At 42.3% G+C, this 14,652-nt stretch overlaps 1 protein-coding gene across 2 annotated transcripts in view; it reads left to right on the top strand.

The window, feature by feature from the left end:
* MRAP2 (melanocortin 2 receptor accessory protein 2) overlaps window positions 1-14,652 on the top strand; it is a 212,406-nt gene that overhangs the window by 156,618 nt on the left and 41,136 nt on the right. For both annotated transcript variants that reach the window (XM_063916920.1, XM_063916919.1), the window contains exon 3: window positions 7,291-7,390. In XM_063916920.1, the coding sequence (XP_063772990.1) occupies window positions 7,291-7,390 (100 nt within the window). The remainder of the gene's footprint in view (window positions 1-7,290; window positions 7,391-14,652) is intronic.

A 14,652-nucleotide genomic window follows, 5' to 3' on the forward strand; every position in this document is an offset into this window, starting at 1 on the left:
TACGGCAGACGGTGTCCCCCTTTATACACATTGCGGCAGCCAGTCCCCCTTTTTACACATTGCGGCAGCCAGTCCCCCTTTTTACACATTGCGGCAGCCAGTCCCCATTTTTACACATTGCGGCAGCCAGTCCCCATTTTTACACATTGCGGCAGCCAGGCCCCCTTTTTACACATTGCGGCAGCCAGGCCCCCTTTTTACACATTGCGGCAGCCAGGCCCCCTTTTTACACATTATGGCAGACGGTGTCCCCCTGAGAGAGAGAGAGAGAGAGAGAGAGAGAGAAAGAGAGATACATACTTACCATCTCCCCGCTGACAGGCTCCTCGTGCAGCTCCCTCGGTGCAGGCAGGTGAGAAGGAGGAGGAGGGAGGGGGACTGGAGCCGCAGCAGCGCTATTTCATTGGTAGTAAGCGCCGCTGCAGCATCCCCCTCTCCTTCCGTATTGGCTGCCCGGCGCTGCTGTGGATGCTGGGATGGAGGAACCGCATCCCAGCATCCACAGCAGCGCCGGGCAGCCAATACGGAAGGAGAGGGGGATGCTGCAGCGGCACTTACTACCAATGAAATAGCGCTGCTGCTGCTCCAGTCCCCCTCCCTCCTCCTCCTTCTCACCTGCCCGGCGCTGTAGCTCTCCACAGCGCGGCGGCGCACGGCGCAGACTTCAGAGGCATGTAATGAGTCAATTTGACTCATTACATGCCGCTGGCCGTGCGCCCTCAGGGCAACTGCGCTGTGTGCCAAGCCCACTTGGCACACACGTAGTTACGGCCCTGTTACTATCTACAGTGCACACATAAATATTATTTCCAAGGCTTGGTCAAAACCTTGCCGTGCAAGTGTGTGATCCTATGTGTATGCCGAGCTGCTAAAATCCACTTTGTGCAGTCTCTGCACAGCCCACAGCTTGCAGAAAGGAATATACAGATGTATCCACATATACTGATCCTGAAATGATGCCAAAGCCCTAATTTATTGCACCACTTACTTTGCAGCTTAGACATGGCAAAACACTAATGATAGGTCTCTAGTACGCTATAAGCAAATCATAGGTCTCTAGTACACTATAAGATGACTACTGTGAGCGACACGCACATTATGTTTAATCTGCAATTTTCTAATCCTAAATACCTGGTACACTATAAGATGCAATATTGAGGACAAAGACAAGTCCAATGCAAGTTGTACATACAAGTACTGCTTTTACAGCACTGTGGATGATGATCTCTTTTTTACTTCATGATATGGAATTATCTCGGAAAAAAAGACATAATACTCAATAGTGCAATAACATACATATAAACCGAATACTGTAGGTTGAAGTGAAAAAAATTGTATCCCATTCCAATAGGAAATATGAGATACTATCCCCAATATATTTCTTCTCAATAAATCCTATACGTCACACTAAATGCACAAATGTGTGGAATATATAGCCTTACGTTAAATATGGGAAATGTGGTCGGACACAATAAAGGGGTTGGGGCTTTGTGACTGGCGAAAATAGTTCTAGACTTGAATGGTCCTGTGGTAAGAATATAGTTGCACAACAATTCTCCATAAAATAAGTTAGCAGAGGAGATTGGAAATAAAGTCAGAATTAAACATCAATCGCCTGTGATTCACAAAGCAACCATGCCTGTTATTTCCTGTTATCACAGGTTTATAGTGCATTTCAAAACCCTCTCTTGGGGTAAAATACATTTAGGGAGGTATCCTATAAGCAGCGGTACTTTATAGCTGCTAATAGGATCGCCGGGGGCTATCCTATTAGCCCCGATGCCGGCTGAAGCGCATCAGAGCTAATAGGGCAGTATTCTATGTCTGGGGTGTAGTACGGTATGCTGGCGGTCGGGCTCCCGGCAACCAGCATACCGGCGCCGGCTGCCCGACTGCCGGCTTACAGACAGTGTGGCGAGCGCAAATGAGCCCCTTGCGGGCACGGTGGCGCGCTAAGCGCACCACGCTATTTTATTCTCCCTCCAGGGGGGTCGTGGACCCCCACAAGGGAGAATAAGTGTCGGTATGCCGGCTGTCGGGATACCGGCACCGGTATACTGTGCGCCGGGATCCCTACAGCCGGCATACTGAAGACCACCCCTATGTCTGACAGTGGACATATCAGTCAGAAGTTAAAGCTGCATATGGAGTAACTTTTATTGTTGAAAGATTGGAACAAGCCAGGAATACACAATAAAGCAATCATAGGGGGTATCCAATTAGATGCTGTAAAACACAGTTTTTCACAATTTTTCTCTGATGTGTCACCAATATTTTTTTTACAGGCTATCCAATTAGATCGGCCATAAAAAAATATTTTTTTTATGTGTTTTCGCTGGCCACAGCCCTGTTTTCATATGAAAATGTGGCTGCTTTCGGGGGTCTTAGTTTTTGACTTTCTCACACCGGCTTATCAGGGCTAATTGGATATCCCCTGGCGAGACAATTACCCACAGGTAATTGGATACCACCCCAAGTCTTAATTGGACCTCATAAAAGTACTTGGATCTGTTAATCAACATATATTATAAATAACATGAGTTTCTGTACTGAAAGAATGGCTGATACTTCAAATATTCAACAACTGTATATTCTCTTGCACCAGACAAACAGTAAATACCAAATATAACGAAAACCAGCTACAATTAATCTAATGGGCAATTCATGTACCTTTTTATTTGGCTGGAGGTGCTCCCGGAATTATGAGACAAACTCATCAACATATTACTTGGTGGGGATTCACCCCGAAGAAAATTCCTTTTTGGAGCACACTTTTAATAATAATTATAATTCATACAATAAGATATGATGTATTGTTTAAAACTTAACTTTTATTCCTTACCCAGTTAGTATAAAGAAGGGGGAACAAGACGAAAACCAAAAAGTGAACAAACCCCCCCAAAATTTTTTTTTAAACAATGTACAGAAAAATCTGCATATTCCAAAAAATCATATCAAACAGATTATTTACAATAGATATATAGATAGTCATCTATGATCTCACTATCTCAATTTGTACGATGCGATAATAATAGTGCCACATAATTTGTTTATCTTTGAAAGTAATTCAGGAGATTATATGGATACAGGAAAAGTTTATACAGCATATAATATAGTTTCCCCCATCTGCTGCCCCTCCTCATCCGTTGGAGCGGAGGACGGGTGAGAGTAGGATCACTATTATGCTGATAGAATTAAAGCTACAGTGTCCCCTCGCACCCCCGTAATCGGTGTTAGATATGCTCTGTTACCAAGGGCCTTGCAAAGCATAAATGCGCTGCGGGGGTCAAGAGAGCACCTGTGAAGAAAGAGAAATATTGTCCAACAGTAGAAATGTCTCCATAAATATCCTGTTTATCTATCTAGTATCACTTGTGACTCGAAGCCAGAGACTCTTATTTGCATCATGATTAGGGAGTAGCCATATTGTTGCTACTGTGATACTAAGCAGCTTCCCTCTGATAGGAAAAAGGGATGTGTATAGAAATAAATAAATGAAGATGAAAAATTAAGAAACAATCTGTCTCTATTGCTATGTTTTTGTATATTAAATGTTTCTCATCTAGATTGACTTTATTTCTCTATGGTGTACATCAACAGACATCAGTGATGTGGTTGCAGATATCGTAATTATATGCTCCAAACTTCCCTTTATTATGTTTGAAAATGCCTAGGTTAATCTCAGAAACACTTATAATAATTTACAATAGTTTGCCTCCTCTTATTCCACCATTAGCTCATAACAATAGATTTTAATTCAATAGGTGCAATTATGTATAAAGTACTCATTTGGTTTACTATACTCAACACCTTAGGACTTGTTCACTAGGTCTAAGAGACAGTACAGCATAAGATACAATCGCTCCCATCTGCTTCCCCTCCTCATCCACTAGAGCGAAGGAGGGGTGATAGTAGGGTCGTTGTTATGCTGATGGAATATAAGACTGCAGTGTTCACCCGTGTCCCCGTAGTCGGTGTTAGGTGAGCCCTGTTAGCTCTGGCATTGCAGAGCTCAAATGCGCCGTGGGGCCGGGAGAGCACCTGTGAAGGAAAGAAAAGAAGAGAAAAGTGTCTTAGCCTAGAGAAAAACACTTCTTCAAGGCTTATAATTACTGCATACCATGGCGAATAACACTTCTATCTTACTTAAATGAATTTAATAAGCTTATATCCATATATTTGGAACGTGTGAGAAATATTTAAACTGCATGGAGAAACCACTATGACAAATCACACCATGTATATTTAAATCACTATTGAAGAGAGACACATTGTATATACCATTCATTAAATCGATACCATTTCATAAATCATCCTATATTGCATTTTTATAACCATGCATATGGAGAAATATACATGACACAAGTCTATTGATTATATCAAAAACAAAGAGAGAGGGGGAGTTTGAAAGATTCATAACCAATGTACCAGCCACAATTGGCAACACTCAAACTGCATAAAAGCCACATTGATAGATCACATCATCATATATATTTAAATCACTGTTGGAAAAGATCAAGTTAATATATCCCATTCATCAGGTATATAAAGTTTAGTGAAGCATCTTATGTACCATTTTTGCAACCATACATATGGACAGGCATATGTGACACAAATGTATCAATTGTATCACACAAAAAGGTGAAGGACTCGTGTGCTGGCCATAATTGGCTCTCACTCAGGCACACATTCCTATCCACCCTTAAACACTGCACGTGCTAGCTGGGGAACATTCTTACTGAAACCAAAATCATTTGTTTAAATTAAAGTCTAATACGTAGTCACTATGTTACCGGACCACCGGCTGCGGCCAACGTACGGCCCGGCACTCTTCCCCGCTCTCAGGATTTGCTTCACGTGCTGTCTGCTCCAGCGTCCTCCTGCAGAAGGAGCTGTGGAAAATACAACGATACAGCTGGACGTACGTTTCACCAAAAGGGCTTGATCACCATACTTCAAATAGCCAGAATTCACATCGTTTGTTAGATTTTAATCTAGGTCAATAGACATCTGGTTATTAGGCTGTAACAATATCAGTGTTGGCATTAACAGTATAAAGCTCTAAGCTGCGTATGAGCCCACCTATTTAATTACTTGTATGTTGTGGAATATTTGCCTAAATTCATACTCATGCATACAAAAAAGGCTTCCAAGTGCCGCAAATATAAGACACAATATCTGGCTATCAAATCAATTATTCCATTGGCATGTCCATCATTAAACAGTTTCCAATATTCCACAGTGAAAGCGGCTGAAAAACCTCTAAAGTGATAACGCTTCAAACCTTTCAATTGGCCATTATATTAAAGTCTGCACTAACTAATGTATTATGTAGCATAAAACCGCACTAAGGACCCTATTCAGTAAGGATTATAAATTCTGCTAAACAGCAGAATTTACAATCCTTTAGCTCGCATGCTGGGGGCCGCCCAGCATGCAGCCCACCCACTGCGATCGCAGTGATATTGCAATCGCACCGCAATTTCAGCATGATCGCAGGAGGCCTACCGCTTTATTTTTTTTATCAGAGCGGCTGCATGTGACATCACTCAGCCACCCTGATCATGCCTACACTACGACCCCATTCGGAAGCCACTGCCCCTGTTTCCCTGCTGCCATTCCCGCAATGCTTTGTCTCCGCCTTGGAAACAGAGCATTGCGGTCCCACTCCCACCCTGCAAACATCTCTGCCTGCTGGGCAAATGCAAAAATTCCATCTGGATCGCAATTTGTGATCCAACCTGAATTAGGCCCTAAAATCATTTGCTAGCATACAATGAGGATTTCCAAGTGCTGAAAATAATAGCGCAAAATTTGACTGTCAAATAATTCGTTCCATCGGCATATCCATAGTTAAACAGTTTTCATAAATCCACATTAACACCTGCTGGAAAGCCAATAAATGTGTACCCATATTCATATATAACTTGTGGTCACCGCACACAGGGTTGTGCTGTAACAATTTGTATAAGGGGCACTACTGTAGGCATGGTGTGTAAGGGGTACTACTATTTAGCGTAACTTGTATAAAGGGAACTTCTGTGTAGCTTAACATGCATAAGGGTTACTACTGTATGGCATAACATGTATAAGGAACACTACTATTTGAATTGGAGGTACTATTATGTGGCAACACCCAGGGGTGTAACTAGAAATCTTGAAAGGGCCTTACTACAAGCAGAGAGAAAGAAGGGGAGAGAGAGGGAGGGGGAGCGAGCAGGAGAGAGAGAGGGGGGAGGGGTAGTGAGCAGGAGAGACAGTGAGGAGTAGAAGGGGAGGGGTAGTGAGCAGGAGAGAGAGTGAGGAGGAGAGGGGGGGAGTGAGCTGGAGAGAAAGGAAAAGAATGGGAGTAAACAGGAGAGGGAGTGAGCAGGAGAGAGGGAGGGGAGTGAGGAAGACAGAGAGCGTGAGAGAGGGTGAGCAGAAGTAGAGAGAGGGTGTGAGAGGGAGGGGGAATGAGCAGGAGAGATAGGGGGAGTGAGCTGAAGAGAGATCGAGAGGGGGGAACGAGCAAGAGAGAGGGGAGTTGGAGTGAGTAGGAGAGAGAGAGGGAAGGGGGTGAGCAGGAGAGAGGGAGGGTGTGTGTGCAGGAGAGAGAGAGAGGAGAGGGAGTGAGCAGGAGAGAGAGGGAAAGAGTGGGAGTGAGCAGAAAATCACCACAACTCAGCAGGGACACTGACTCACCTAACACGGTTAACTGCAGGAAGTACTGTGGCAGGACAGGATGCTTGAGAAGAGAGTGGGCCACCTCCATGAGGAGCGGAGCTTAGTGTGGCCAGGGGGTGGAATTTTGTGTGACCAGGGTGCTCTTCCTCTGTTGACACATCTTCGGGTGGCTGGAGGCAGCGCTTAGTGCGACCGGGGGGGGGGAGGTTAAGTAGACAGTGCCAGCACTTTGGGAGGCCCAGTAGATGGTAAGATTCAGCACCAGCAGTCCCCCAAACCTCCGCCACAGGCCTTATAGTTGACTGGGTGCAGGGGGAGCAGCGGGCCCAGGAAATATCTCGGGCCCCATAGCAGCTGCACCCCCTGCACCCTCGGTAGTTACGCCACTGGCAACACCCCTTCCTTGTGAGACAACACCTCTTTTTTGCAGCACACGCGGTCTCTTTGTGAATTATGGGAGGGAGGGAGCAAAATTATAGTTTGCAGGGGGGCCGTGAAACTCTAGCACTGGCCCTGTTTATAATCATACTAATTATAAAAACAATTCTTTACAACACTGAAACTGATAGAAGCATTGACAACCACCAGTGTACCTACATTTACTACAGTTCTTTTCTATTACAGATTCTATTGTGATTGGATTCTGGGTTGGCCTGGCTGTGTTTGTTGTTTTTATGTTTTTTGTTTTGACTTTGTTGACCAAGACAGGAGCTCCTCACCAAGAGTAAGTATCTTACGTGACTACTGCTTGCCAACAAAAAGTCTTCTTTGAGAATTTATGTGTGCATTGTGCTTGTGAATTTGAGAAACAAAATATTTCTGCACAGGACTAGAATATTTACATTTAGACTTAATTAACCAATATATAAAAGAATAATATTGTAGGATTGCAATTGTAAGCATTACATGTGTTGGTGATGCTCACAAGAGTTGTATGGATTTGACAAAACTCAATGGGAGAGAACATATTATATATGGGGCACACATGTTGCATGAAAGTTATCAAAGTGTGATTTTAAATGAAATACATATCTTTAAACATAAATTGAACACATTGCTAAATAGTCTTGATTAGCTAAATAACATAAAAGCACAGAAAATATGAAATTATATTATGTGGTATAAATACCTAGATGGTGTAGTATGTTTAAAAATATAGTAATAGTATATAATAAGAGTGTAGTGAAAGATACACAAAAATTAAGGGGGTACCATATTAGCACCCAACTGCTAATAGGTTCGTCATCGGCTATCCAAATAGCTCCTATGCAGCGCGCTCCTTAATACAAAGCCAGTACATATTGGGGCTTGTGCTTCGGGTGCCTCAGGCATCTAAAGCATAATCCGCGATAAGTGGCGGCTGGGGCTGCAATAACACATGGGATCGGGAACTCATACCGGATCCCATGTGTTATCACACGATCGTGAGTCCATTTTCGGCAACTGGAAATGGCCTCTAATTGGATAACGCAATGACTTTCGGTCAAAAATTGCAATAGCAGGCCATTGTTATCAGCCAAAAACGGAACGCTTCTAATTGTATACCCTCCTCAGTAAGAGAAGGGGGATGTGTAAGAGAAAAAGAGAGAAAGAGAAAAAAAAGGAAAAAAAGAAAAAAGGGGAGGATAGAGGTGGAAACGAGGAATTGACATGATGTAGGAAGAACTGCAGAAAGGTATGCGAATGTCTATCTGTAATCAATAAGGACCAAGTGTGACAATGTTGATTAACTCGTCTTTATTGTGGTGGTATGTTACCACTGTCAGGTGTGTCCTGCAGACCACCCTTTCTAGTGTACCCTCCTGAATGGTACACTTATAGCTCTAAAGAGCTATTTATTATTTATTACATACCCTCCCCTTCAACACTGCAATACAGTCAGACATCATCAAACTCAGGAACCCACAAGATTCCCTAACATCTAGGCCTCACACATGGGAATTTTAGAATACAGAAATGACCGCATTGATAGGGCAAAACAAACATTCTCTACATTTGAACAGACCACAACATCATCAAACAAAGGACAGGAATTATGCACGCATATAACCAAACTAGAACGTCTTCTGAAACAAGAATCCAAACTATGGTGGGACACCTTTGTACTCCAGTGGTATATAGATCAGGACACGATACCAAAGGGACTGACAATAAAAAAGGTACCAACACATAACAGAGAGAACAAAGAGTTCATTGACAAGTGGAACAGTATCCTTAAGAACTGCTCCTTACAACTTATACGCATCATTATAGATCAACACGAGAAAGATCTAGAGAAAATAGATCACGACATTATATCATTACATAGTCATCTAGAACAATATCAACAAGATCAGGAATATCAGAAAATAGAAACACTCACTAAGAACAGATTAAAAAAAGGGGGAAGACACCATCATTGAAAGGAAAAAGAAGTTCCTCAGGGATAGGTGGGGTGTGAAAACATCACATAAGGGCAAGAAAGGCACACCGACAACACCCAAGACAAAAATGACACCAAGAAGCAAAACACACACTAGAAAGACAATCAAACATTGCACCCAAAAAGTACAACCACCCAAACACTGATAAACTCCTGACTTACCAGCAATACATGACAGTGATACACTCGGAAACACCAAAAATACATGAGGTAGACTTATTGTCAAACTGGCAGATAAGGGGGGAGGGATTGTGTTACTTGACAAAAGTGATTACATCCAGGAATACAGGCATCTTTTGGGAGACACACAGACATACAGCAAATTAAAAGGTGATCACACACAGGAATATAAACAGGAATTACAGACACTACTTAACGAAGGCACAGCCCTGGGGATTTTGAACAAAAAAATATTGATTTTCTTAACCCAATCAATCCAGTAATACCTGTTTTTTACTATCTACCAAAAATCCACAAGAACACAGAACATCCGCCAGGGAAACCTATCATTTCAGGCATTAATTCACTTACATCAAACCTATCCAGATACATTGATTTTTTTCTTCAACAAAATGTGACCAAACAAAAAAGTCATACCTTAGAGACACTACACACACACTGCAATTATTACAAGACATAACATGGACAGAAGATATGACATTAGTAACGAGCGATGTGACATCTCTCTACACAGTCATAGAACACACACATGGCACTGAAAGCACCAAACATTTTCTCTCACAGGATGACACACTTCAACAAATACAAATAGATTTCATCATAAAGGCCATCACATTCATATTGGAACATAACTACACCTGGTTTGATAATGACTACTACAAACAACGGACAGGGACAGCTATGGGGACCAGGTTCGCCCCGAGCTATGCAAACCTGTTCATGAGTAAGTGGGAGGAAGACAACATCTGGAAGGGGCATGGTTTCGGGGCGAACCTGGTCCTCGGGCGATGGTAGATTGATGACATACTGTTCATTTGGAAAGGGACGGAACATGACTTACAGGCATTTATTTAATACATTAATGACAATGACTGGAATTTACATTTCACTACAAATTACAGTAAGGATAAGGTAGAATTTCTTGATTTAGACATACATATTGTCAACAGTAAGATAGAAACACGGACATATCACAAAAAAGAGGATGTCAACAGCTATATCTTATCAACCAGTAGCCACCATCCCAACTTTCCTGAAAAGCATCCCTACAGGACAATTTACCAGATTGAGACGGAACTGCACACAGTTGGACTACTACAGAGAACAGGGAGAAGATCTGACACAGAAATTTCTGGACAAGAAATATGACAAAGAGATTGTGGATTAGGCATACAAAACATTGGAAGATACTGACAGACAACAGTTACTGAAATACAAAGAGAAGAATACCACACAACAGGGTAACGACATATTTTTTGTAATGCAATACAATACCGCAGCCGGAAAAATAAAACAAAGCATACAGAAACACTGCCCAATTCTGATGCAAGATGAAACACTAGCTAAGATTCGACCCCCACAACCCAAAATAGTTTACAGGAAAGCTCCGGACCTGAGAGAGAAATTGGTACACAACCATATACTACCATCCCAGACTCAACAGACAAAAATAGACGGTACCACAAAGAGACAGGGTTTTCATCACTGCAGTACATGTATAGGGTGCAGGACCACCAATTCAAGATCAACCAAAAGTGCATTAGAATTCACATCCACGAATACAGGACAGACATACAAAGTCAGAGAAGAACTGTCATGTCACACAAAGGGAGTAATCTAATCACATGCCCATGCGGACTCCAATATGTTTGGCGCACGATCAGAACATTAAAAGTCCGAATATCGGAACATATGCAGAATATTAAAAAAGGTTACGACAAACACAGTGTATGTCAACATTTTAGAGATAAACACACACAGGATCTGACACAATTGAAATTCATGGCCATACAACAGGTGGTGAATAACTGGCGGGGAGGGGATTTCATAAAAAGAATAAACAGGGAAGAACGAAAATGGATTTTCACCCTTAAAACCCTCACACCGAGAGGACTTAACATACATCACCTCAGTATTGTAATCAACCGGATCAGGACTAATCCAATACAGTAGGCAGGACCCATACACCTAGTTATTAGTCTATAAACGTAGGGAAACAGTAAGACTTTTAGGGATCTTAATTCCGAACAAAACAAAACACATGGTCAGGACTAACACATTAGTCCAGTACACTAACACAATAGAAAATCATCACCCCTCATATCCATAAATTATCACACACACACTTAGGGTCAATGCAACACCACTTTAGATCACACCCTCACCTCCTTGTTTACCTCCACTTTACTCTAATGCGAACATACATCAAAGGATTCACACACACTCTTATTATTATTTTTTATTATTTTTTTATTATTTATTATTTTTTATTCTTTATTTTTTAATCGTTTAATACATATCATATCTCTTGATCATTGATTTCTCATTAATTATATATATTCCATTATGCATTAATATTTCATTTACAGTACATTTCATTGGCACCGATTTTTAAGATCATTAACTAATCTCATTAAATTCATTATGCAGAACATCCTAATTAATCATGGTCATTCTTTCTTTAATTTTAACCCCCTCCACCTCCTCTATCTTCTCAATCCATTGATTGCTTGCACCACCAACATCTGTATCACACACATTCTCATACTTCTTTCCCTATGGTGCATTATTCATTGATAGTAAAACATCACAACAATTACAGTTTCTCAGTGAAACTAGATATTACATATAGGGAGAAACAGGACGCTTTTTCATACTGACAGCTGATGAATCATTATCAGCCATTAACATAAGGGGGCGTGTACAAACGATGGTAACCAATCACTGCAATCCAGCAAGCATATAACGACCTAAGGATTTAAGGCACGTAATCCTAGAAAAAGGCAGATTGCTGAAACGCATTGGAGGACTTGTCTCATTACACACTGCACTCTGCAGACACCCCTCCCCGGCTGGAGAGAGGGATCCCCGTACAACAGGGGCTGAACGAACATCTCCGCTCACGTGACGCATCACGTGAGCGGCAGAGCAGGAAGTCAAAGACGGGACCCGCAGGAGGAAGAAAGCGGTGGGCGCTGACCGAACACGGGGTCCAAGACGACACGGACTGTACAAGATACGACACCGGAGGACTCGGGAACGGAAGCTGAGCCGGCACAGGCACGCGGAACGGACCCTCGGTGGTAAGTGTATGAACTAAGCCCGTACCCCCGTTTCCTCTAGCGGTGCACATACAGAGGTTTGACAGGCGGGACGCCGCAACTAGTCATACACCTCACAACCACTGACGCAATTGAGATTCAGTTACATAGGTTTCAGTATACCTATGGTAAAAGTGCACCCTTAGGGCACACCTGACATTTACCCTATAAGGGTCCTCTGAACAGTAGGAGTTATTAAGGTCTTAATACCGATAACAAGGGCATTGTGCCAGACTTACCGGAGAGCACATATACTCTCATCTTAAATATTTTAGACTCTTTAGAGCTATAAAGGGTGGTCTGCAGGACACACCTGACAGCGGTAACATACCACCACATTAGGGAATCTTGTGGGTTCCTGAGTTTGATGATGTCTGACTGTATTGCAGTGTTGAAGGGGAGGGTATGTAATAAATAATAAATAGCTCTTTAGAGCTATAAGTGTACCATTCAGGAGGGTACACTAGAAAGGGTGGTCTGCAGGACACACCTGACAGTGGTAACATACCACCACAATAAAGACGAGTTAATCAACATTGTCACACTTGTTCCTTATTGATTACAGATAGACATTCACATACCTTTCTGCGGTTCTTCCTACATCATATCAATTCCTCGTTTCCACCTCTATCCTCCCCTTTTTTCTTTTTTTTCTCTTTCTCTCTTTTTCTCTTACACATCCCCCTTCTCTTACTAAGAGTGCGCTGACCTTACCATTACTAACATTAATCCAGAGGTAGGACACCTCTAGGCCTAGCAGCACCAACCCCCTGTCCTAAGTGAGCGCAGTCTCTCTCAACTTTACCTACCCTCCTAAGTAGTTACAGTGTAGCCCACAGAGTCAACAATGTGTCCACCACAATGCAATGTCGGCATGGCCCTAACCTGTTTGGTATTTGTATATTTTCTCCGTTCCTGTGTGGGTTTACTCCCACTATCCAAAAATATACTGGTAGGTTAATTGGCTTCCAAATAAATATGGTCCCTAGTGTGTGCGTGTAAGTGTGTGTGCGTGCGTGCGTGTACATGTGGAAGGTACATGTGGAAGGTACATGTGTAAGCTGAACTGGGGCAGGGACTGATTTGAATGTCCAAATATTGGGGCAGATGTACTAACCTGGAGAAGGCATAAGGAAGTTATAAGCCAGTGATAAGTGCAAGATGATAAACACACCAGCCAATCAGCTCCAATATGTAAATTAACAGTTAGGAGCTGATTGGCTGGTGCGTTTATCATCTTGCACTTATCACTGGTTTATCACTTCCTTAAGCTGTCTCCAGGCTTAATACATTTGCTCTATTCTCTGTAAAGCTCTGCGGAATGTGTGTGCACTATATAAAGAACTGGTAAAAAATAACTAATATAAATACAGTAGCTGTCAAGTTGAGAATCATGTAATAGGAAAGATTCTGGATGAATGAGGTAAGAGAAAAATACAGACACAAGCGACATGCATATTGGGTTGGGTATGATATGTTGACAACTATAATGTCGACATTGACCATGTCGACATACATCATGTAAGTTAGAATGTCACCATATCATTCCTTGGTTGCCCAGTGGTGACTTGTAGATATGTCCTCATATATCCAGCCTCAATATGCCATGTAGCTCGGTATGCCTGGCGTGAGTGAGCTGACAAGTCCTGTGCAACTCTGCATAGGACTCATGAGGAGACTGTGCTGATTTATTTGATATATGACACTTGCATATTGTGTGTGACTGAGTCTGTATTTCGGCCAAAAAAAAAGAAAAAAAGATGCCCGACGCTAGAAGGTTTTGCGAGCGGCCTTCCCAGCTCTCTGTGGGACAGGATCTGCTCACCAGCCCATTGGCCCTTCTGGCATATGCCAGAAGTGCCAGATGGGCAGTCTGACCCTGCCTCCAAGTTAGACCTCCGATTCTCCTGCTTTTTGGTGAGTATTTCTTCCCTATCGCTACTCCTATCTCTCTAGTGCCTAACCCTAATCACCCTTCCCCTGCAGTCTAACCCTGCCACCCACAGCCTAATCCTAATGTCGCCATTCTGAGAATGTCAGCACATTCAACATTATGAATGATGACATTGTGATTGTTGACCATTTGACTGCATCCCATTAACATTATATATATTTTATAATTCTTTATTTTGAATGGTTAGTCAAAAATACACAAAACAAAAATGAGACACGCTGTGTTACATACAGTGCATAAAGAGGTAAGAAGAACAACATCATCGATCACAGCATAAGCTGGTCCAATGTAGAAACAGGAGATAACAGACACATGAAGAGATATTATCA

Source organism: Pseudophryne corroboree, chromosome 4, assembly GCF_028390025.1.
Source record: "Pseudophryne corroboree isolate aPseCor3 chromosome 4, aPseCor3.hap2, whole genome shotgun sequence".
Classification (NCBI taxonomy): domain Eukaryota; kingdom Metazoa; phylum Chordata; class Amphibia; order Anura; family Myobatrachidae; genus Pseudophryne; species Pseudophryne corroboree.